At 37.5% G+C, this 21,181-nt stretch overlaps 1 protein-coding gene across 2 annotated transcripts in view; it reads left to right on the forward strand.

The window, feature by feature from the left end:
* Positions 1 to 18,264, forward strand: part of KIT (KIT proto-oncogene, receptor tyrosine kinase) — an 83,328-nt gene extending 65,064 nt beyond the window's left edge. Inside the window, exons 9-21 of one of the 2 annotated variants that reach the window (XM_051964306.1) lie at positions 1,371 to 1,564; positions 3,868 to 3,974; positions 4,068 to 4,194; positions 4,707 to 4,811; positions 4,897 to 5,007; positions 5,949 to 6,090; positions 8,514 to 8,602; positions 9,333 to 9,460; positions 11,105 to 11,227; positions 13,510 to 13,621; positions 13,807 to 13,906; positions 14,500 to 14,605; positions 15,920 to 18,264. In XM_051964306.1, the coding sequence (XP_051820266.1) occupies positions 1,371 to 1,564; positions 3,868 to 3,974; positions 4,068 to 4,194; positions 4,707 to 4,811; positions 4,897 to 5,007; positions 5,949 to 6,090; positions 8,514 to 8,602; positions 9,333 to 9,460; positions 11,105 to 11,227; positions 13,510 to 13,621; positions 13,807 to 13,906; positions 14,500 to 14,605; positions 15,920 to 16,045 (1,570 nt within the window). In that variant the 3' untranslated portion in view covers positions 16,046 to 18,264. The remainder of the gene's footprint in view (positions 1 to 1,370; positions 1,565 to 3,867; positions 3,975 to 4,067; positions 4,195 to 4,706; positions 4,812 to 4,896; positions 5,008 to 5,948; positions 6,091 to 8,513; positions 8,603 to 9,332; positions 9,461 to 11,104; positions 11,228 to 13,509; positions 13,622 to 13,806; positions 13,907 to 14,499; positions 14,606 to 15,919) is intronic. The other variant, XM_051964307.1, reaches the window with a different exon arrangement.
* Positions 18,265 to 21,181: the final 2,917 nt, after the last annotated feature.

The raw sequence follows: 21,181 nt of genomic DNA on the forward strand, positions 1-21,181 counted from the left end.
GTTTCCCCCTCTGTGAAATAAACTGGAGAAGGAAATGGCGAACCACCTCAGTATCTTTCCTGAGAAAACCCCAACTATAGAGTCCTAGAAAGAGTCAGCTATAACAAAACTGAGCTACAGCAAAACCACTTGTAACTTAAATTGACTTTTTTATTATCTAAAGGCTAAAACATGAATTGGTGCATATTGTTTTATTATAATAATATTAATTATGTGCTAATAATAACAATTATTATGATTAGATTCAAAACATAATTTGTCAGCAAAAATAATAATTTTGTGATTCAAAAATCACAATTTCAGAATTGAAATTGGGGGAGACAAAAATGTATTATATTGGCTAGTCCAATCATTGTATTTTATGGTGAAGACTATGAGAAAGGTAGTCTTGGACATTTAGTGTAGATGTGAGACATTTTTTAATCTAGGTACTGAGTTTTTATAGTTCCATATTGTATTTGGGGGGTCTCTCTCTTATTCTTCTCCCCTTCACCTATCTTGGGCGTATTAGCATGATTTAGCAGAATTTTAATATTTTAGAGATAACTATGCTCGCTCAGGTGGCTATTGATTTTTTTTTTAATTTTTTAATATCTTTTTATTGATAGAACACATGCCAGGGTAATTTTTTTACAGCATTATCCCTTGCATTCATTTCTGTTCCGATTTTTCCCCTCCCTCCCTCCACCCCTTCCCCCAGATGGCAAGCAGTCCTTTACATGTTGAATAGGTTACAGTATATCCTGGATACAATATATTTGTGCAGAAAACCGGACAGTTTTCTTGTTGCACAGGGAGAATTGAATTCAGAAGGTAGAAATAACCCGGGAAGAAAAACAAAAATGCAAGCAGTTTATATTCATCTCCCAGTGTTCTTTCTCTGGGTGTAGCTGCTTCTGTCCATCTTTGATCAATTAAGGCTCTCTTTATCGAAGAGATCTACTTGGTGGCTATTGATTATACCAGAATTGTTATACCCCACAATAGAACCTACAAAGGAAATCTTCCAATGACCCTCACTTGGTCATCATCATGAGGGAAGGGAAGGTGTTCTTTTCAGTGGGTTCCCATCTGGTAGACCAGATCAGATCACAGGGTTCCTAAACCCTTCTATCTTTTGAGTATTAAATTTTAAAAATGATAAATTGAAAGTGCTCCTAGTAGGTGCCCCATGAACAGATACAAATAATTATGCAACGTCCTCTATGGAATAAATGTTGATTTCAAAATTAGTTGCTTTTGGGGGGAAAGAATAGAGAAAAAAGCTTATGATAAGATATGAAGTCTAATATAGATTAGAAATATTCTTTAAAGAGGGATATATGCTAGATCTTTTTTATGCGCTAAGAATCATTGTCAATTGCTTCTAGGTGTTCAGCATCCGTTCTGCCATTGGATGTGAAGATAAATTCTTCCATGTTGTCACCCTTTGGAAAAATAGTGGTTGAAAGCACCATTGATTCCAGTACATTTAAAAACAATGGCACTGTTGAGTGTAAGGCTTCCAATGATGTTGGCAAGAGTTCAGCCTTTTTTAACTTTGCTATTAAAGGTAACATTAAAGGTATATTTCTTTTTAATGCAATTTAAGGGGATATTTAGTCTCTTCCACCATGTCCATCATGATTTAAGCGCATCTCATCTTTTTTTTTTGGTTTTGCTTTGGTTTTTTTTTTTTTTTTTTTTTTTTACCATATTGTATTGAATGACCCAAACAGTATTAAAACTTCATTTCATAAACAGTTTTAACTCATTTTGTGTTTTTCATGAAATGTCACCATATCATTGGGAATTTGAAGATTGATGTTGACTTTGTCCATTTTCCTTTCTGTACATCTGAGTAAAATTGTATCTTGTTTCCCTACCTAGCAAGACTTTTAGTGGAGGGAGGAAAGAATGGAGAAATATAAATTGTCACCAAATTATTGGACACCCCATATAATCATGGTTATGCAAACATGAATAGTTCCATAATTCTGCTCTGTTGTTTTTCAATTACAACAAACATTTATTAAGCACCTGATGTTTGCAGAGCTCTTTTAGGTGCTGGGAGAAATACAAAGATTTTTTTTTTTTAATGACATGGAACTTCATGGAACTTAGCTTAATAAGGAAGATATGACATAATATGTATAGTTTTAAAAGTCATACAAGATGAATAGAATGGCACATATGCAAATCCAGCGTCACATTATGCTCTAAGAAGAAGATAGGAGGAAAAATCATTTTTGACCTGGGGTAGGAGGTGATTGCAAAGATTATTGAACCAGTGGTATTTTAGCATGAGACCTTCCGGTAATGGAGGTAGTTGAGAGAGACTTGATGTTCCAATTATAGAGAAAGAGATTAGGTGATAGTTCTATTCATTTTAATCATTAGATTGTAAAAATATTTCTATTTTTTAAAATGTTGTCATGTTAACCACTTTAGAAAAATATAAGATGTAGTTCATGGCAGTCTCTTTTTATCTGTAATGGAATTGTACTCTACAATGGAAACTCTGTAATGACCCTTACTTGGTCATCATGAGAGAAGAGGAAATGTTCTTTTCAAAGGAGCTCATCTAGGGCATTATTGGAAAGAACACCAGATCACAAGGTTGCTAAGCCCAGAAGAAAGAATATTAAAACCTCAGGAGTTTTACAAAGGAGACTTGAAAATGTTTTCCCTTCTAGTTCCTTGTTTTGGCAAAGGACTAGTAAGTAGGGTGCTTCCTTCCCCCGCCCCCCCCCCCCATTTAAAAAAAAAAAAAAGCTTTGTCTTTGAGTAATGAGGGAAAAGATTCTTATACTATTCTGCATTGCTAATTCTTGACCAAGACCTTGAAAAACTTGAAAAGGATTTCACAAAGATCCAAACTTCATGGAAATGGAAAGAACTCTTCAAGTAATTCAGGATATCCCCTTCCTCCTGCAGAGTACTAGAGAACACAACTTTTCTCACACAGTAGTAAGATTTTTGAAATCTAGAAAGGGAACTTTGAGTAAATACCAGGATTGAAAGGTTGGTCGTTGGAGGAAACCGAGAAACAATATTGATTTGATCTACCACACATTTATTCCATCTCAAAAGGCTCCTCCCCATCTTTGTATCCTCTCTTATTGACTATTCCACTTAAATATTGGCTGTTCTGAAACTTTTCCCTCTTCAAGTCTCTAAATCTCCAGTCTTTGCCTAACACAACCTTTTGTGTGACTGCCTCTTAGGATGTGTAGTGCTCTTTAATATATTTGCATCTTGAACAGGGTAGCATGTTACTCTTTGAGGGAAGACATTATTTGCTTTTGAATCCTGCTGGCACTTAATACGTGTTTAACTTGTTTGTCAATGGATCTTGTTCGGTCCGTTCCCTCTTTTATCTCATGCTGTGTCTTTACTAGTCAGCCTCCTCGGTCCGCAGGGATGCAGGGAGAGAACTGCTTTACCTTAGCCCTTCTGTGTCTCTCCTTGAGAAGGAAGGACAGACAGCTCTCATACCTGGACCTAATGGATCGGGCCCCCCTCCACCTCCTGCCTTTGCCTTTTTCCCAAGTCGCTCCCTTCTCCCTCTCCATCCCTCCATCTGCAAGGGATCTTGCCCTAGTATTGGCTGTGCTGTTGCCCCCCATTTCTCCTCTCCTGGGAATCGCCTTCTGCAGGCAGGTGGGAGCTAAGTCCGTGTTCCTCTGTCCATATCTCCCAGCACCTAGCTTGTTCCTCTGTCCATGTCTCCCAGCACCTAGCTCAGTGCTTTGCTCCCAGTGATAAATGTTTGTTGAATTGACCGAAGATTTAGATCTGTTGTCACTTGCAGTACTCCATGGGGGAAGAGGTGATTGGATGGTTGCTTCTGGGCTGTAATCCCACCGTGTTCTTTCTCCTTTTTAGAACAAATCACCTCGCATACCCTGTTCACACCCTTACTGATTGGCTTTGTGGTCGCAGCGGTACTGATGTGCATCATCCTCATAGTTCTAACCTACAAGTACTTCCAGGTAACTTTGATTTAAGGACAGGGCTGAAGTGCTTTTCCCGGAGAGGGAGGTTTCTCTCTGGATAATACCTTCCTCCTCTTCCTTTACCCACAGAAACCCATGTATGAAGTCCAGTGGAAAGTGGTGGAGGAGATAAATGGAAACAACTATGTTTACATCGACCCAACACAACTTCCTTATGATCACAAATGGGAGTTTCCCAGAAACAGGCTGAGTTTTGGTCAGTGAGAAACGGGGTTTTCCATGTAACCTTTCTGTGGACGCCTCAGAGTGAATTTGGGGAAATCATTCTAACAACTTCCTTTGTTTCAGTCTACCTGAAATCATGGCTCTGTTTTTCTCATGAAAGAAGGCTGATTTGAAATGGATGTTTATAAGGGGGAAAATTATATTCTAAATGGCTTCCTTTTCTTTCTTTGCCTTAACTAGAGGGGGGTGGGATTCAAAATTGCCTTTTTCTTTTCCTTCCTTTCATCACTTTCTTTTTTTTATAAAGTTTTGTATTTATTTGTTACTTATCTATATATCTGTTGATTAATTGATTGATTGATGAGGCTATTGGGGTTAAGTGACTTGCCCAGGATCACATTTTATTTTCACAACACATACAAAGATAGTTTCACCCTTGCAAAACCTTGTTCTTATCCCTTCTTTCTTTGCCTCCATCACTTTAAAGACATGCTTACCATGCATTTTAGAACAAGAACACCTTCTCTGTTGGGTCTGTTACAGGGAAAACACTTGGTGCAGGAGCTTTTGGGAAAGTGGTGGAGGCGACTGCCTATGGCTTGTTTAAGTCAGATGCGGCGATGACCGTGGCTGTGAAGATGCTGAAGCGTAAGTGTCCTGGGTACCAGATGAGTTGTAGCGTCATTGTCCCGCTGTACATATAACTTGCTAACTAAGATGTTTTTAATTCCAGCAAGCGCCCATTTGACCGAGCGCGAGGCTCTAATGTCTGAACTGAAGGTCCTGAGTTACCTCGGTAACCACATGAATATAGTGAATCTTCTTGGAGCATGCACTATTGGAGGTAACATTTAGAATCCTTTCCTCATTGCCTAATTAGCAAAGGAAGGGAACTTTGTGACCAGAACATTTGATGAAAGTTCCCCGTGAGACATTACGCTATTCTTTTATCTCATTAAAGCTTTGCTTTGGGGAATTTCAAAATAATCTTTCTTTTAAAAGAATCTTAGCTTGATGACTTTGGAGGGGTCTTTGGATATATACTTTCTTTATTCTGACAGAGCTGGAAAGGGCTTAGACACCAACAAAGTCAGCCCCCATGGTTGAGAAAATATATACCTCATGGACTGTAAGACATATAAAACAAAGCATACTTAAGGTCAGATTCATAGGAAAGTGGGTTTTAAAAAAATAGTAAATTTTAATCTTAATTTATTAATTTAGAGCCGGAGTGACAAAATTATAAAATAGGAACACTCAATTGACCAGGTAACAATTGTCCTGCTCCTCCACTTCCATATTTCCATTAGATTTCTTAAAATCCCATCCAACTTCATGTCACAGCAGGCTGTTCCACGCGAGCGGCTTTCATTATTACACCACAGAAGATGTGCCCTTCATCATTTCAATCACATTACGGGGAGAGTGTCACATTCTGTGGTAAACAGAAGTGAATCAAAGGAATTGATGCTGGAAGCCCGTTAATACTATAATATTTGAAAGAAAGAACTTCCGACAGGATATGGGCAAAACCAACCAGATGCATTGGGCCCCGGATGTGGATTTTCCAATAAGAAAATTAAGGCAAAAAAGACTCAGTTGTTTCATTCCTTATCTAGCAGTTCAATAAAAACATGTTTGTTATTTTGTTTGGATGAGGAGCATGAAAAATCAAATTCTTTGCTATCAGAAGGCTTGAGTCCTGCATCCATATCTGACTTAGTTGGTTATAGGGTGGCTACTCTACAAACTTGGCCCCTTCTAACTCTTTCTCTCTCCCTGCAGGGCCCACATTAGTCATTACAGAATATTGTTGCTATGGCGATCTTTTGAATTTTTTGAGAAGAAAGCGGGATTCATTTATTTGCTCAAAACATGAAGAAACAGCTCTTTATAAGAACCTTCTTCAGTCAAAGGAGCCTTCATGGTAAGGCTGATTTACATAAATAGTACATAGGAGACATAAGAGGTCATGAGAGCTGGCAATCAAGGTTGATTTTTACTTTTTATTTTTTGAAAAATGAGCCAAGGGAGACTTAAGATGCAGAACCTAAACTAATAAATCACTTAAATGGGATTTAAGTGAGCCTGGAAAGTAATCCAAATTGTTTGATGTTTCTGTCTCTTTATTTAAATCTACATCCATATCCATAAGCCATAAAGATATATTTGTATAGATATATTGACATATATGTATACACACACACACACACACACACACACACAGCCTTCTTTAAAATTGTTTGGTGTTTTTTTCCCCTGCATTCAGAGATTTCCTAAACTTTAGACTGTTTGAATGAATTTTGTCTCTTTCTTACATTGTTCCTTTCCATAATGTTATTTCTGTTACCCCGAGTTTCATTACTAATTTTATAAAATCAAATTTTTCCTGCTTTCCTGAGATTTGTCAGTTGTCACAACAAATTCCTTGAAAAGCTTATGTCAAAAGTCAGAAGCCCTGGATTTTGTTCTGCAACCCTGAAATTTGTTATTATTTTATGTATTATGCCTCTTTGCTTGGATACCATAGAAACATCCATTTTTATTCATGCCTAATGTATCTTGAAAATAACTACCCTGCTTTCATGATGACTATAGACTATTAAGATGAGTCTTTCCTAAACTTTAGATTGAATAGGTTTTTTGGTCTCTTTCTGACACTGTTCCTTTCCATAATGTTTTCTGTTAACCATGAGTTTCTTTATTACTAATTTTGTAAAGGCAAAATCTTCCCTGTGTCCTGAGATTTGTCAGTTGTTACAACAAATTCCTTAAAAATCTCATGTCAAAAATGTCAAAAGCCCTGGATTTTGTTCTGCAACCCTGAAATTTGTTATTATTTTATATATTGTGCCTCTTTGCTTAGGTACCATAGAAACACCCATTTTTCTTTATTCCTAATGTATCTTGAAAATAGCTAGCTACCCTACTTCCATGTTGACTATAGACTATGAAGATGAGTCAATCCTATAAATGGCCATTATTACTGTTAACACCATGTAGTCCCAGTTAATTTTTGACTGTCATACATTTATAGTAAAATGCTCCCATTCCTCCCAAGGGAGGCTCATGTGCTTTACTGCCAAACTTCTTTCTTTACAGTGTCATTTTTTTTCTTCCATATGCAACTCTTAATATTCACCACTTAGCACACACATGAAGCTTTTCCATAATCAGCTTGATTTCAGTTGTTCCAGTAATTCTAGTGGAATATCAGCAGGACTCTCTAATTGTGTCATCTTCCATAGTGTCCATGACATATTTGGACATAATGTTCACGAAGGCAGGCCCATCCTCCTAATTCTTAGGTAATTTCTTCAGTCCAGTCCAACGACTAAATTTTCCCCAGTTATTCGAGACTCCGGTGATATAGACAAAAAAATGAAAAAGCTGTTAAGCTCCCAATGAGCTTACATTCTCAAGTGCTCATGTATTCAAAAAATCCACTTTTGGCATGTTGCTAGTACAGTGAGCACTCTTAACAATGTCTGTTGATACTTTATTTTGCTTTAAGACATTTAAGAAATGCACCCGTAAATTGCTTCAAACTAAAATTGACAACTAATATTGCATTCCAAGTGAAATTTCCTTTAACAAAATAACAAAGTTCCCCCAACATGAAATAAAAGTAAAGTATAAACTTACCCTCCAACCTTGTTTCTAGAGTACATGTTATTTGTGTGAAAGGGTGAATATTTGCTAATTTCTGAAACTGGTGTGTGTTTGTATAGATATATATATATATATATATATATATATATATATATATATATATATATATATATATATATATAATTTACATGGTTTGTTAAGTTGAAGGACAGAGAGAGAAAATCTAATAGAGCCTAAATTTTTTTGCTCCTTTCTAATGTACTTTGTGCTTTGGGATCCCATATGGGACTGGAAGCACCAGAATACCGTGCAGAAGACGGTTGTCATGGTGTTTCCATGCAAATCAGAAGCAGGAAGTACTAGAAATCTTGAAGAGTCTCCAGCCAAATGTTGCAGATTCAAGAGGTCCAGATGGTTCAGAAAATCATCCAAATTATTGGTGTTTATCTAAACCAAACTCAATTTTAGGCTCTTTCATCAATATCTGTATGTTAACAATTTCTATATTTCCTCACGTCACGGTTCATAAACTCCCATTCTCTTTTTTTCTTTCTTTGTAATCTAGTTTTAGATTTGATGTTTGTAATTAGTTCTTTGAAATACGTACCATTTAGAAAAGAAATACTTCTAAGTTTAGCTCTTTATTGTTAAACTATCTTATAACTGGGAAGGGGGCCCTCAGTCACATCCTCTGAACCACTTGTCTATCAGATGCTAACTTTGCTTTTTTGCACACAGTGATGGTGCTAATGAATATATGGACATGAAACCTGGCGTTTCTTATGTCGTCCCGACAAAAGCTGACAAACGGAGATCTACAAGAGTAGGTGGGTAAATAACTGGCAAAGGCAATTTCTTTGTAATGGGAGCTGGAAGGAATCTTGGGAAAGACTCTTGTCTCCGATCCCCTCGTTTTAGAGATGAGGAAGGTCAAGTCAAATAGGCTACATGACTTGGAAAACAGATCCTCTGACTGCAAGTCCAGTCCCTTCTCTACCAAGAGAGCATAGTCACTAATGGGAGCAACTTGTTGGCAAGGAGGATTTTAATATTAAATTATCTCAGTTGCCGAATGTAATCCCTGACAACTGGAATGGGCTCAAGATGGATGAAAGTTAGATCCGTCCAGAAAAGGTAGATTAGTGTCTGGAGTTAACTCTCTAACTGCGCATCTATGGATTCGGGACTTCTGATATCCTTGTTTCTCCTTTGTTAACCCCTTATATTGAAAAGGAACTCTCAGATGTTGGATTTTTTCTGATGTTAACATAATTTGCTTTGCTTAAAAATAGTATTTAGAAGCATATCTTGTTGAGTTTTCCCACCACTACCCAAATACGGTGTTTGGCTGATGATTTTTTGGACCCTTAGTTCTTCCTCCGCCTTTTTGGTATTTAGTATTTTAGTAGTGAGATCTTAGGGAAAAGCTAAATAAATCCCAAGTTTTCATTCATTCAAAGTAGAGACCAGGAGGTCTCCCCTCCTGTACTGTCCTTATTTTGGGTTTCAGTAATTTAACTTTTTGAAGAGATCTTGAAAGTTCTTCTAATTGAATAGGCTCCTACATAGAGAGAGATGTGACAACTGCCATCATGGAAGATGATGAATTGGCTTTGGACATTGAAGACCTGTTGAGTTTCTCTTACCAGGTTGCAAAAGGCATGAGTTTCCTTGCTTCTAAGAATGTAAGTAAATGTTAGCTCCAGAAAAGCCAATTTTTTTTTCATTTATCAACCCTTTGGAGTGTCTGGCAAAGCCTATGATTTTGTCAAAATAGTGCTTTTAAATGCATAAAATAAAAACATGTGGGATCATGAAGGAGGCCAGTTATTCTGAAATGTTGTTTTCTACATATTTATATACACAAACACATTTTTAAAAAAGGTTATGAGCTCTAAGTAAAGTCCTGATCTTAAGCCACAATATAATGACAAAGTTGTTTGGAAAGATGGTAACCCAGAGCAGTCAAGAATTTATTATTCGCTCATGTTTTAGCTGCTATCTTTTTGCAAATAATTTTGCAGTTTGTACAACCCTGTTCAGGTCACTTTTCCCTGAGCGTTTACAAGAGATGAACAGATTAATTTTTTCCCTTAGTGTTTAGAATAAAGAATCTCCATATGCAAGAAATTAAAATATCATTTGTCAAGGTACAGGACTTGGACTGAAACTCCCTTTGCCATTACATGAAAGTCATTTAGGTTTAATTTCTACCTTCTGCTGAAAGTGAAGTTGTTCTTCATTCTACAGAAAAGGAACTGAGACCCAAAGAGATGAACTTATTTAAAGTCACTGGTTAGTCATAGGCAATAAGTAGCAAGGCAGGCTTTAAACTTATCTTTTTATTCCAAATCAGGCATCTTTTCCTTTTGAATGGTGCTGTTTTTGGAGTGTTAAATATAATGCTAGTAAACAAGTACCTGCTTATATTTTAATATGATTTTTAAATTGTCATGGAGATTTCTTGATGATTGACATTCCAGGGGATGTGCCTAATCATATCTTGAACGGGAAGGTCACTGCCTAGAAATTAACAGAATTGAATTTTCACATATACCATTGAATTGTTGAGCTTATCAAAACTAGGTACCTATCCACAATTGGTGTGCCACGCTGATATTATTTGTCGGTCAAAATTAATTCAGAGATCAGTGGGAAAGTTTAGCATTAAAAGTATCTGAATGCATGTTTCTTGAACACCTTAATCACATTTTATTATGGAAACAATAATATAATACATTTTAAGAGTTAATTTATTGTTAAGTATGTTTGAAAGCCCTATCTAAATCATCATCTATGGTATCTGCAAACAAAATAACAGACTAAAAGGAGGATGGACTCAAGGTGATGCAAAGAAAGAAACATCTTTCTCAGAGCCTCAGATTCACCAGATTTTAAAATTTTACATCATTGGCTAAGCTTTTCCTTTAGGAATTCATAACAAACATTTGAGACACAATTAGCTTTCCATTTTTCATTAAAAAAAAAAAACTTTAAAAAGTGAGCTGCAAAATAAATAAATAATTTTTAAAAGTGGGATTTGCATTGTATTCTCTACCTTTTTTGATAACATCAAATGAGAAAAGTCCAGGGGGAAAAAGTCCAGAGCAGTTATTGTTCATTTTGAGGAATACATGATTTCTAGTAATTGTTTTGTGTGAGTATTATCTCACTCAAAATATTATTTTGAGTGCAACATAAGAAAAATATAAATGCTTGACTTTTGTATCCTTATAGCTCATCAGTATATGAAAACTCTTGTTAAAGATTTGGGAACTAAAATGCTTAATATTATTTTTTCCCTTTCTTTCTCTTTTGCCCTGATATAGTGTATTCATCGAGACTTGGCAGCCAGAAATATTCTCCTTACCCATGGTCGAATAACAAAAATCTGTGATTTTGGCTTGGCTAGAGACATCAAGAATGATTCTAATTATGTGGTTAAAGGAAATGTGAGTATATATGGCCTCTTTTTGAGAAACAGTTGAAATACTTAAGATTCTTAGATGAAAATGAAAAGTTTTGGGGGAATGAATCCATCTTGGATCTCTTGTACCATTTAGTAGTCAAGGTAAGTGCATCCCAAACAGAGTTTGCATGGTGTGGTGAGCATTACTACAACTAACACTCCGATAATAGAATTCCTAATGCTAATTGTGTAATTATGGGGCTCATGAAGGAAACAGAAATAGGCTTAATTTTCATTGTAGACTGAGAATAGCAAAGAATTTGATTTTGCTGAAGTGTAACAAATGTAGACCTGAAGGTCACAGAAGTGGGGGATATTTTTTTCCTCCCAGTTGAAAATGCTCATTATGTGAAAGAAAATCCCCCAAATCTAGAAGATGATAAATCCAGTGTTTTAGAGCTCCCATTTTAGTCAATAAAGAAATGGTGATTAGTGTTGATAGTTTGCAGAGAATCTATTTCAAAAGTGCTTTCAGAAATGGCAAATACCTGAGGTCCAAAATGAATTAAGTGTCTTCCTTAATTGGTCATTTAAAGCACCTGGTACTGCCTGATGACCAACATTGTCGGTGAACCTTTCAAGTTCTTTCTCCTTTGTACTGGAGGAACATTGAGGTATGGAGGTGACCCTGTGTTTTAGCTGGAAGTTCCTAGGAATTCCTGAGTGATCAACTTCAGCTGCATCAGCTTCATCTGCCCTTTCCCACCCATGTCACCTTGTGGTCATTATCAGGACATTGTTGTCCCCCAAATCTGGGATGTTTCCTTCCTATCCTCCACTTCTTAGAATCCCTGATGTCTTCAAAACTAAACTCCAGCACCAGCTTCTGCATGGAGAAGTTTTTTTTTCAATTTATTCCCCCTTTATTTGATATTTCATTTTTTCCCAGTTACATGTAAAAACAATTTTTAGCATTTGTTCTTAAAATGTTGAGTTCCAAGTACTCTCTCTTTCTCCCTACTCTACTCTGCTGAGAAGACAAGGAATTTGATAGAAGTTATACATAAATAATAATGCAAAATATTTCTATAATAGCCATGCTGTGAAAGAAAACATGATTAAAAAAATTCTCAAAAATAATGAGTTGTTTTTTTAAAAAGTATGCTTCAATCCGTATTCAGATGCCATCAGTTCTTTCTCTGGGTATATAACATTTTTTATAATAAATCCTTCAGAATTGTCTTGGATCATTGTATTGCTGACTAGGTAGGGCATTCACAGCTGATCATCTTACAAATGTTGCTGTTATTTTGTATACAATATGTTTCATTTTGCATCAGTTCAAAGAAGTCTTTTCAGGTTTTTCTGAGAGCATCTTGTTCGTTTCTTTTGCACATATTTTAGAATTCTTATTTCCAAAGTCTCTTCTTTAAAAGGCAAGCAATTTGATATAGATTATACATGTGTGATCGTGCAAAATATTTCCCTATTAACCTTCTTGTGTCTGTCTAGACTTGTTAAGAATTAAATTAAAATTAAGATTTAAATTTAGGGTATGTGATCCCTTTGGTAGGAGTTTCAGCTGGCATCTTCTATGAGCTGTGGTTTAGACCATTTGAAAGGTTATTAGAATTAGGAACCATTAAACATTTGTTTGCTTTAATTATCAGACAGCCAAAAGGTAGCTCTTATTTATTACAGCATGGTAGGCTTTGCAAAATGTTTAATCCTACTTATTTTATTTTCATAACAATTCTGTTGCAGTAGTACTATTGTTAATGCTGTAATTTTATTTCCTTTTATTTTTCATTTTTTTGTTTACTTACTTACTCATTCATTCATTTATTTGCTGGGGCAGTTGGGATTAAGTGACTTCCCCAGGGTCAAACAGCTAAGAAGTGTTAAGTATCTAAGGCCAGATTTGAATTTGGGTCTTCCTGACTTCAAGCTGGTGCTCTATCCACTACACCAACTAGCTGCCTCACTACTGTCATTTTATGCAGCAGAATTGATGTAGTTAAGTGACTTAGCCCAGGGAGGATTTGAACTCAGATTTTCTTGATCTTGAGGCCAGTTGTCTGTCTACTATATTATGCCTTAAATGAAAAAAGAAAGGTTGAAGAGTTTAATATTAATAAAAGAGTAAGTCATGGTGACAATTGATGGAAAGTTTGCATTTGGAAGATTGTTTGATCCTTTTGGGAGGAGGAATCCCGGGAGGACTGAGAACATTTCCTTTCCCTCTTTCCACCATCTGCAGCTGGAGTGGTATTTGTTAACTAGTCTTGTGAGTTTCTCAAAGTATTATCCTGTCTTCCCTCACAGGCCCGGCTACCTGTGAAATGGATGGCACCTGAAAGTATTTTCAACTGTGTTTACACTTTTGAAAGTGATGTCTGGTCATATGGAATATTTCTCTGGGAGCTCTTCTCTCTAGGTAAAGAAGAATAGAATTTTTTATACTATACCATTATACTATAAAGTCTAACACCATATTTGAGAGTTAAGAAGCAAGAGATAGTTATATCAGACTGAATCAGCTTCTGATGTCTCCCTGAGACTGTTTTGGGGTGGTTTTCAGCAATCAGATTCATTCTGACTTGGGTCATGTTTGCACTTTAGGAAGCAGCCCATATCCTGGAATGCCCGTCGATTCCAAGTTCTACAAGATGATTAAGGAAGGTTTCCGAATGCTCAGCCCGGAATGTGCACCTCCTGAAATGTGAGCCCCTTTTTGGACAAGGAGAAGGGAGGGGGTTTTAAATGGTTTTAGTGGTTTGGCTAGCACACACCCGGGTTCCGTTTTGTTATTGTTGAGTGGTTCAGTTGTGTCCAATCTTCTGTGACTCCGTGGATCCTAGGATAGCCTATCAGTACCATCCAGGATTTGCCATTTCTTTCTTCAGTGAATTATGATCCATAAATAGTTAAGTGACTTGCACATTAGTTTGGGTTTGAATTCTGATCTGACTCCAGACCCAGAGCTCTGTGAGTCATTTTATTACTGCTGGCCAAATGTTAACTTTTGTGGCACTTTTTCTCCCCATAACAAGGTGTTTTCAAAGGTGAGACAAATTCCCCAGTCATTTAAAACATCCAGCATGTCTAATTTTAGACAGATAGGATCCAATTTGTTTGATAATACTTTTTAAACTAGCACATCAATCGGGCCATATATAAGCATTTATTAAGTAGCTATAATGTGCCAGGCATTGGTGGAGGGACAGAGCAGGGAGCAGCAATGTATTATTCACACTGGAAGGCAAGGTAAGAGAAGAAGCTGGGTCGCCATCTTTAAGGGTTGTGTTTCTTTAGGTATGAGATTATGAAAAGCTGCTGGAATGCAGATCCTTTGCAGAGACCAACGTTCAAACTTATCGTGCAGCTCATCGAGCAGCAGCTCATGGACAGTACAAACCACGTGAGTATTCTGACTTTTTTCTCTCCTGGTCTAAGGTAGGCCCCATTCAGAGTTCAGGGGACTTGTTCTTCCTTCTCCATCACCACCAGTGAGTCTTGTCATCTTAGTGGTCTGTGGTGTAGAGTGTTAGCACTGAAAGGGACCTAGAGATCTTCCGTTTAGCTGCTGCTGCTGCTGCTGCTGCTGCTTTTTTTTTTTTTGGACAATGGAAGAAATGAGACATTGAGCCAAAGCCATAAGCACTGCACAAATGGTCCCTGGTTTTCCAAATCCTAACTCAATGTCTCTTAACTTTTTGAGTGATGGGATCGCCTAAGCTGGGGTAAAATGCACAAAGCGATGTGGAAACCTCGCTTAAAGAGTTCGAAAGCAAATAACTGCCTTCATGGATGGCAGGAGTGAAATCTTGGGCCTTGTCTTCTCTTCCCTTCCTTATCCCTCCAATTCACTAAGCCAGGTTTTTATAATTAGGATATTCTTAATTTGTTGATGGTAATGCTTGCTGACTTTCCCCCCTGAAGTCATTGATTGTTCTCCCTCCCAATTATTTTTTTATTGGCAAACTTGGCCATTTTTTCTGCCGATGGCTCTTAATAATTCAAAAAGAAATGATTAGAAATTAGAAACTTATTCGAATTTTAAAATTAGACTTAGAAAAAGTATTAGAAAATTAAAGATTGGCCCAAAGTGTTTCATGATGTCATTTGTGTTTTGATAACCCTGAAAATAAAGTCATCCTACTGGAAGTGATAGATATTTGTGTGCTTTTAAGTCTAGAAGCCATAGGTTCAAATTCTACTTGGATTTATTAAGTAACACCAGAAAAATCACTTAGTCTCATAAACCTTAGAGGCAATGCTAGAATTTATCAGTCTTAGGCAGGTTGTGATCTTCATTAGTGAGAGAGGGTTCCCATATGAGGAGTTCATATTGACACAATCCATGTCCTTAGAAACTTGTGGCCAGGTTGTATCTGAAAAGCTGAAATAGCCCAATTAGGTATATCTGTGCTCCTGATGAGGGACCGAGATGGCCCAGCTGTGTGTGTCCATGCTCCTGCGGAGGATCTGAGATAGCCCAGTGCTCAGTGTATCCATCCTCCTGAGGAGGGTCTGCAAAAGCCCAGTGCTTAGTGTATTCACCCTTCTGAGGAGGGCCTGAGATAGCCCAGGACTCAGTGTATTCACCTTCCTGAGGAGGGCCTGAGATAACCCAGTGCACAATGTATTCGCTGTCCTGAGGAGGGCTGAGATAGCCCAGTGCTCAGTGTATCTGCTCTCCTGAGTTTGTTTATGCTGATTTTGTTCTCCTCAGGTTTATTCCAACATCACAACCAGCAGCCCCAGCCACGAGAGTCCTGTTGACCATTCTGTGAGAATTAATTCTGTGGGCAGCAGTGCTTCGTCCACTCAACCCCTGCTTGTACATGAAGATGCCTGAAGGAGGTGGCCGTGGGCCCAGAGGAGAACGGGCCGGTCCTTTTGGTTTCCATGGCTTTTGTTTTGTCGTCCGCTTGCCGGCTGTAATTCTGTCCTTTGTGAATACACTATCATAGCCTGAATGATATCACTCACCATAGTCGCAGCCATCATCATGGAGCAGGGGCGGAAGTTGTACATATTCTCAGTAAGGAGCTAGCCCGGGAAAACCCCCACAGGGCCCTGACTTTAAGGAGACGGGGTTTGAGCCCATTCCCCTTCCTCATCTGGCCTGAGAAGGGAACTTGCTGTTTGATCCTTTTTTCCTTTGTCAGATAATAAGTAGGAGTAGCTAATCACTTTTGACCTTTTTTAGTCACGTTAGCAGTTGGGGTACAAGAGCAACCCCTGGTTGTAGTGTCCCATTTTTCCTGCCCCATGAGTACTTCTAAGAGACATTGTAGCCAAGCATTTCTGTATAAAATGTCAGGTTATAAGAAAAGGAGAGTGGGAAGGAAGGAAGGCATATTATGTTAAGGTAATTTTCTAAAACATCCACTTGCTTGCATGAAAACGAGATTTTTCAAGTTCAGGTTCGAGAGCCCTGGAAAAAAGCACCGCAAGTTTCCCGTGGGGAACCTGAAAAAGGGCATCCCGGCCACTGCATTAGCCTTCTCCTGTACTTGAGGTCTGTTTTACAAGTAGCAGCTCCAGCAAGGGAGAAAATGGGGGGGGATTGGCCGTGTGCATGTCCGGCTGGCACGTAGCGGAGTTCCTAAAGAAATTGCCCGTGTATTTTAGAGGAAGAACTTCCCACGTTTGCTTTCATGCACAACCAGGAGCCTCCCCAAGGGGAAAGGGCTGTCTGTTCAGAGTAGAAACCACATAAGCAGTTAGTCGTCACTTTTTTTTTTGTCTTTTATAAAGAAAGCACAGTCTTAAGAGTCTCTTTAAACCCGTTGACTTGCTGTACAGATTTCCCATAAACAGCCTGCAAATCCTAGAATGGCCTTTAGCTGATACTTTGGATGCCATTTGCAATATCTACCTACCTATCTAGTGCATGATGTCTGCGGGCATGAGAGCGCGAGCTATTTCATATGGATCCTTAATGTAGCAGGAAGAAAAATTTAGATTCAGCCTCATTTACGGGCATGCCCTGGACCTTGGGCCAGTATATATTATATATAAAAGTTTATGTATGTGCGTGTGTCTATGTAGAGATAATCTATTTTGAGGGGAACCTAGTCCTGAGTCCAAGAGCAGGTAGCCGGGTGCCCGTCAAGCAGCCTTTGCTCCCTCCCAAGAACCGCCTTTGCTTTCTTGCTTCTATCCGTTCCGATAGATTGATGACCCAGAGCAGGAGAGAAGAGAATCTAAAGTACCTATTTACACCCCCCCTGCACTTGAGGCGCCATGTTATTTATGGATTCAACATACTGTAGCCCCCTTTTCTGCTTTGGGGCCCAAAGAAATGAGGAGAGTTCTTTAAATCGACCCTTTTGGTCTCTGGCACAAAGTAATAGATTTTGCGATAGTCCCCATTTCCATAAACTCCAAATTGAGTAACTATTAAATTGAATATGTGACACGCTTTAAGCGAGGATTCCCTGTTGTCTCCATCGTTTTCCTTCCACCACAAAGGCGGATCTCTGTTCGCGATAGGAAGATCACCATTTGCACTGTACTTGCCTATGCCGTTTCTGCACATGGGTGACTTCTTGGGGAGGGGGGTAATTGTTATGCAGACAGTTTATCCTGGAGCTTATCTTCATCACCAGAACCTTCCTTTCCCATAGCATCGGCTTTTATTATATTAGTTATGGTAGAAAAAAAAAAAGCAGTTGCTAATTGTAGATATCTAGGTACTTCAGGGGCACTTCACTGAAAGTTTTGTCTCAGATATCCTTGAAAGGTTATATTTTTATAATTTTTTTTTAATTTTTAAATCGAAAGTTACTTTGCAGTGGCTGGATGTTTAAAATTGTTTTGTGGTGTTTTATGTAAATATTGAGATGTAGCAATAATGTCTTTTGAATATTCCCAAATCCTTAAGTCCTTGAAAATATTTTTATATATATTATATATAAATATAAATACAGTATGTATAAATATGTAAGTGGTGCAAGTTTAAAGGATATTTGTTCTATGTGTTTTTGTTTTTGTTCTTTTTATTTTGTTTATGTTGCCCAATTGTCGACAGTTCTAAAGAATTCTAATAAAAAGGTGTAAATATATAAATCAGTCAATTGTGATTTTTTTTGGGGGGGTGGCGAAGAGGGAGTTACCTGTGGATATCCAACACAAAGAATTAGGAAGCCAGAAAAGTTAGGAAAAAATTGCACATATACACTGTAATTATATAATCAGATATCATTTAAAACCTCAAGAATTGACGATGACTTTGGAGGACATCTTGTCTGAACTAGACTTAGAACGCAAATTCTCTTTATTTTATACCCAAGAAATGATCAGACAGAATTTGCTGGAAGAATTTGTAGTGAAGTGGGAACCAACTGCCACTTTGCACTGTAGCCTATTTCATTTTTGGACAATGCAGTCTTTAACTTATTTATTTTTCTTTCTGAGGCAGTTGGGGTTAAGTGACTTGCCCAGGATCACACAGCCAGGAAATGGTCTTTATATTATTATTATATAATTTTAATATATATATATATAACATATTTTATATATCTATAATATAGATATAAATTTAATATATATTCCTTATATATAACTTATATTAGCTAAAATCTGTCACTTGCCAGATCTGCCCATTGTTCAAAATTTCACCCAGTGGGGCTAAGTAGAACTTTCAAATAATTGAAGGCACAAAATCCATCTCTTCTCTCTGTTCTCCAGGATAAGCATTCATCCCCTTTTCCTTCAAGTGATGTTCTCAGCAATGATGGGAAGAACACTTGTCAAAGTATAGTCTTCGGAACTTTGGGGGTCCAAAATATTTTCCTAATAATACTAAGGTGTCACGTGCCTGTCTCTAAATACACAGCAGATTTTCTTCCTATATTGCCACCAAAATACATCTCAACAAACTGGAAGCAGAAAGAGGAGAATCTGTCTGTCTTCTAGAAAACCAGATGTTAAAAAGTTTACCCAAAATAGCTCAAGTTCACTTATCTCATTAATTATTTTTTATTAAGATATTGTTATTAATAAAACTATTAGTATGTAATGGTGTTTTTAAATATTGAGTTTTATTTCTGACATTAAAAATACATAAAAGCTTTTTTGGGTTTTTCACTATTTTAAGAGTTGTAAAAGGGGTCCCATGACAATTTTGAGAAGGATGTTCATCCCCAAAATCACTGGGTCATCTAATTTACTCTTGCTAGGATTTTAAGTAGGTATTTTTAAAAAGTACTTAATGCCATTAGCACTGGGATGGATAATGGCTGGTTGTGGCCAGACCAAGGCTTTTTGCAAATGTCCTCTGTTGATCTCTTTTACAAGACTTACTCCTATTTTTCGTAGAATTTCACCAAAGTTCACCCATTAATGGGGAACAATAAACTGAATTTTTAAACTTTGGAAACATTGGTTTTTGATACATTCAGTACTTTTTTGGTAGGTTAGTCTAGGAAACATGACAAGGTAGCTAGTGACCTGCCATCTAGTCAGGGGATGTTGGGTCTGGATAATTAGAAGCAAATAGATGAAAAATAATTCACCTGGTCCCGCCTTTTCATCTTTCAGACTCACCCAGGTGAAATTCTTCTTCACCATCACATAACCAACTACTATGGGCAGGTCTAGGAGTTTGCTATCAGTGAAAGAAACAGAAAGCTAGATATCAGGAACATGATGGGCAACTTTCTGCCACCGGGTCGTTGGTGACTTGAAAACAATTTTTTTCCTCTCTCTTTTCATGCCCTCTTGATTCATTTTACCTTTCTGTGTGTAATTAAGTCTTCCAACTGAACTTTAGACTGTTAGGGCTGTTATTTCCTCATTATTTTGAGACTGACATCCTGTGACCAGAATTACTATCCAAGAACTGGAAATGATGCAGTAGAATTTTTTCTACCAAGCTTAAACTATGAATCCTACTTAACTTTGGTTCTATTTAGAATGTTTTATACACAAAGAGCACCATCCTTTATGAACATATTGGAGTTTTTTTGGTTCAACGTTTGTCGAGTGTTCTCCGAACGCAGGAATAGAAAGGGTGAGTAGGAGGATCCTTTCATTCCAAACCCTCATCTTCCCAAGAATAAAATTCCAATCAATCAATTGCAAAGTCCTGGGAATTCTGCCTCCATGATGCTGCCGGTGTCCATCGAGCCACTTGTCCCTTAGTTCAAGGTCTCAGCATTTTTGCCTTGAATTAGAAATGGACTAATTGGCCATCCAGGTTTGGATCTCCTCTCCACCCTTCCTCCATTCAGTTGCCAAGATTATATCTCCAAAGCACAAGTCTCACCTTGTCACTCAATATCTTGCTGTAGCTTTTGTTTCTCCTAGGATCCAATACAAACACTTGTTGAGCCTTTAATCCCTACAACCTGCATGCAGTAAGCTTTAAGGTTTATTGATAGGATCTATAATATTTATTGGATATTTTAAGGTCCAGCCAAAATGGACTTCACAAAGCATATCTCATTTCCTTCTCTTGCATTTTTATCTGGCTTATTCCCTTCCTTCTGTCTCTCAAATCTGGAGCATCCTAAGAAGGTCCTTTTGGGTTCTACATCTTATATGAGGCATCTATTTGCTTACTGACCCCCCTGGTTGCCAATACTTCCTCCCGGATAATATGTTAACTTTAAATGTGGACATTTTTATTTATAGAATATTAAAAGTTTGATTTTTTTTATACAGCCCCTGGCATATAGTAGGTGTTTAATAAATGTTTTTTAATTGATTGACAAAAGTCCAAGGGAACTGTCCAGTTAGAAAAAAAACCTATCATCATGGAATAGAGGTAAGCACATGTAGTATGGACGTTCCCTTAGTCTCAGACTGATTTAAAGACAAAAGCTAACATAAAATAGTGGGAAAAGCTCCCTGGATACCTTGAGTCAAATAAAACCTTGGACTATCAGGAATCAACACAGGTTTTGGTTGTTCTAATTGGCAGCTCTTTCCTAGTTAGAGCCAACTTAATTAGCAAGATGTAGCTTACTTAAGTGATTGGAGT

The sequence above is a fragment of the Antechinus flavipes genome, chromosome 6 (assembly GCF_016432865.1).
Source record: "Antechinus flavipes isolate AdamAnt ecotype Samford, QLD, Australia chromosome 6, AdamAnt_v2, whole genome shotgun sequence".
NCBI classification, from domain to species: domain Eukaryota; kingdom Metazoa; phylum Chordata; class Mammalia; order Dasyuromorphia; family Dasyuridae; genus Antechinus; species Antechinus flavipes.